The sequence below is a fragment of the Mastomys coucha genome, unplaced genomic scaffold, assembly GCF_008632895.1.
Source record: "Mastomys coucha isolate ucsf_1 unplaced genomic scaffold, UCSF_Mcou_1 pScaffold3, whole genome shotgun sequence".
Classification (NCBI taxonomy): Eukaryota; Metazoa; Chordata; class Mammalia; order Rodentia; family Muridae; genus Mastomys; species Mastomys coucha.
Genome location: NW_022196909.1, coordinates 36,171,363 through 36,175,449, shown reverse-complemented (window position 1 = coordinate 36,175,449; position 4,087 = coordinate 36,171,363). Strand labels below are relative to the sequence as shown.

Below are 4,087 nucleotides of genomic sequence, written 5' to 3'. Positions count from 1 at the left end.
TCCCTCTAACAGAACAGAGCCTGACAGCTGGAAGGGGCTGCTCTTGTTATACACATCCATGAAGTAACCACCATGTTTTCCATTTTTTATAACACTCAAAGTAGCTTTACCTTGCATGTTTCATAAGGCATGGAACCCCTGATTCTCTGTCTCTCCTTCCTGGGTGCTGAGATGACAGGCATGAGCCTCCCTCCATGCCTGGCTTTATTAGACGCTAGAGATGGAACCCAGGGCCCTAGGCATTCTAGGCAAGCTATCAGCTGAGCCTATCTCAGCCCTATAAAGTGTCCTTATAAGGGATACTTTTTTTTTTTTTACCAGAAGCAAGGTTCACAGATGTAACTGTTTCAAATCTTGGGTAAAGCCAGAGAGAGGTCTTCCAGTAGATGACTTTATAACTGGTCATTTTTCCCAACCTAAAATGGTTGTATAGCAATCTTTCAGAAAATCTTTCAGCAACGAACTCACCTAGAAGCGAGCAAAGAAAAGATTCTGTCTGTAGTTATTCAGGTTGCTAGAGGTTTTCTTGGAATGGTGGCACGAAAGAGCTCCATCCTTAAAGGGCTCATAGCACTTAAACAAATGGTAGACTGCAAGCTGCTCAGTGTCTATTTGGTGATGCTGTGGCTTCCTATAAAAAAATAATTAGGGGGAATGGAGAGATGGCTCAGTGGTTAAGAGCACTGACTCCTCTTCTTGAGGTCCTGAGTTCAATTCCCAGCAACCATGTAGTGGCTCACAACCATCCGTCATGGGATCTGACACCCTCTTCTGGTGTGTCTGAAGACAGCCCCAGAGTACTCACATACATAAAATAAATTAACAAAATTAATTTAAAACAAGAATGAGTATTGTTAGCTTCTGGAAAACTTTCCTCTGAGGATGCAAACGGCTTCAGACTCATTCCATGCAGAATAGGGTCCCTCAAGGAATGGTCTGACAGACAGACACATGGGCAAAACACCAATTTAAAAAATGCCATTTACCTACCAACTGAAGTTAATATAAAATGTAACCCCCAGGTGAGCTTTTTTTTGTTTTGTTTTTGATTTTTGGTTTTTTTTTTTTTTTTTTTTTTTTGGTTGGCTTTTGCTTGGTTTAGGTCTTTTAGGTTTTGGTTTGGTTAGGTTTTTTGTTTGTTTTGTTTATTTATTTATTTATTTATTTTGGCCTGGGCCTCGGGCTTGTGAAGCCATCTGTCACTGAGCCACACTCCCGCCTCGATGTGTTGTTTCCCCTCCCCTTTCATTTTTCTTTACACCCAGCGCAGTCGCATTCAGCTGTGTACAGTTTACAATGCGAACATAGCATCACCTCATGGAATGTTCTCTCTCCCTTCTAGTGTTGCTGTCGATATGCTCGCTGCTCTGTGACCCTAATCCAGACGACCCCTTAGTACCAGATATTGCACAGATCTATAAATCAGACAAAGAGAAGTAAGTGCTTGCTGGTCTGCCCTTCCTCTGGGTGTGTATTTCAAAAGACTTGGCCGCCTGTTTGCTATTGGAAGTATATTTAACTCTGTGTAGGTTTTTTTATTCCTTAGTAGACTTCTTTCTTTCTATCTTCCTTCCTTCCTTCCTTTCTTTCTTCTTCTTTTTAACTCTGTCTTTAAAAAAAAAAACCAACCAACCAACCACATCTCTTCTTGGTTAGTGTTTAGTTTTAATAGTACACATTTGGTGTCTGTGCTGTGACCTTGTCATCTCTAGCTACTAAATTAAACATGGAAGGCATTTATCACTGGAAACCGCTGGCCACTGTTTCCCCATCTTCTTGAAAGGGAAATTACTTCTCTGCCCACCCATTCGGACCTTCAAGCCCCTGCATCCTCCTGGTGCAGGAGTTCTCTTGAATCTTAGAGATAACCCTCCCTCCAAGTCGGCTTCTATAGACTTCTAGTTGAAGTTGGGTTTTTTTTTAAATGTCTTTTATGTATGTGTGTGTATATATATATATATATATATATATATATATATATATATATAATTATATATATATATAATTTAGATATATCTTTTTATGTAGATTGTTCGAGAGCCTAGAAATTTAAACCGCCTTTTTTTTTAAACCACCTTTTTTTTAAATTTATGTTTGCATGCATTTGTGTTACCCCACCCTCCAGCCCCCTACCAACCCAAACGACAGATGTGTATATGATGGTCCCCAGGAGAAAGCAGAAGACATGATGCCGAACAGGCAGAGGCTTCTTCCAGTTAGATGCCTGTGTTTTTAATCTCTCTCTCTCTCTCTCTCTCTTTTAATATGTCTACAGATACAACAGGCACGCGAGAGAATGGACTCAGAAATATGCAATGTAAAGTTTCAAACACTTTGATTTACACCAGAGTACTGTAAAACCTATGTCTTTTCCAGCGTTAGCAGTAAGCCGGGCGCTGTTTGCCGTGTCCTTTGTTCCACGAGCCCTTTGGTTTTTACTCATTTTAAGTGTGTTGATGAAGCAAGACAAAACAAACCTCCAAAAAACTACCCTGGAAACTCTGCTGAGAGCATTTATTTAGCATCCTGTGCTCATTGATGAGGACTTTCATTTCGGTTTCTGAGACACTTGGACCCCTGCAACTCCAGCAAGATCTGCGACATGACTGAAAAGCAAACCAGCCGCTTTTCTTTCTCGGAAAGGAGACATTTTCATGTGAGAAAAACACTGTATGTGCCGTCCAAGATGTCGTCACTTTTATAAATCTGAATTCAGATCTCATTCTTCGTTAGCTCACTTTATAATTTGTATTTTTTTACTGTATAGACTAAATATATTCTATGTCAACTCCTGACTTTACCCCCCAACTCCCCGTGAACAGTATTGAAGCCCCCAACAGCTGATGACGAATTAACTGTCCCCTCCAGCCCCTTGTCTTAGGATATTCTGTGGGTTGAATGCGTATTTCTTAAACCGGAACCGATCTGCACACTGTATTTCTCAGTATACTGATTAGAATGGAGAAACACTTGTTTGAGTTTCATTGTACTTGACTTAACTTTATTGCAATGTGAATTAATTGCACTGTTAGGTAGGAAGGTGTGTGACTTTTTTTGTTGTTGTTGCTCTTCACCTTTGACCTTTTTTTTTCTGTATAGGCAATATTATATTGACACCTTTTACAGATCTGACTGTAGCCTTTTCCATATAAATAAAATGCTTTTTCTACTATTCGTCTTGACGACTTAATGCAAAAATCAAAATTGCTTGATCTGTTCTTTTTTTTTTTTTTTTTTTTTTTTGATTTCCGAGACAGGGTTTCTCTGTGTAGCCCTGGCTGGCCTGGAACTCTCTCTGTAGACCAGGCTGGCCTGGAACTCAGAAATCCCCCTGCCTCTGCCTCCCAAGTGCTGGGATTAAAGGCGTGTGCCACCACCTCCCGGCTTGCTTGATCTATTCTTAAGGATTGAAATTCCATATGACTTTGCATGAAAACTATCTGGAAGATGTGGCCTCATTTTTTTTTTCATTTAAAATAAATGTTTTCACGTATTTACTTGGGGGTGAAGATCAGAGGATGACTTGCCGGAACCAGTAGGCTCTTTCCACCAGCTGGTTCCTTGAGATCCAACTCAGGTCACGTTGGCCTTGGCAGCAAGCATCCCCTTGATCCCCTGTCCACCTCACCTCTGACCTCGGCATTTCTCCTAAGCCCTAATTGCCTTTCATATAAATTTCATTGCCTCAGGTCAGCACCCTCTTTATCAGACCGTCTACTGTGAAGTGGTTCACTTCAGTCCCTCTTGTAGATGAAGATTAGAAGCCGGGGTTTATCCACACTCAAGATGGATTACATGTAAATGCCCTGAGAGGAGTGTGGGCTTATATTCCGTACCCTAAAGAATGATCTTGATGGGTCTAAAGAATTGCCAGGTTGGCTTGTGACAGTGACTCTGTATAGCTGCTATCACATCACTCTGTGTTTTAAAGTCTAGAATCTTTAAAATAGAATTTGTGAGCCATTACAATTTGAAAAGCATCTGTCTTTACTATGTGTTTTCAACCAGTTAAAAAAAAAAGATGCCTCCGTTTTTATAAATTGCCAGCTAAAAAATGAATTTAAACAAGCAAACTGTATTTTTAGGT

General features: G+C 40.3%; 1 protein-coding gene across 2 annotated transcripts in view; it reads left to right on the top strand.

Annotated features, from left to right (window-relative positions):
* Positions 1-3,172, top strand: part of Ube2d1 (ubiquitin conjugating enzyme E2 D1) — a 33,651-nt gene extending 30,479 nt beyond the window's left edge. For both annotated transcript variants that reach the window (XM_031347236.1, XM_031347234.1), the window contains 2 exons: positions 1,343-1,436; positions 2,276-3,172. In XM_031347236.1, the coding sequence (XP_031203096.1) occupies positions 1,343-1,436; positions 2,276-2,321 (140 nt within the window). In that variant the 3' untranslated portion in view covers positions 2,322-3,172. The remainder of the gene's footprint in view (positions 1-1,342; positions 1,437-2,275) is intronic.
* Positions 3,173-4,087: the final 915 nt, after the last annotated feature.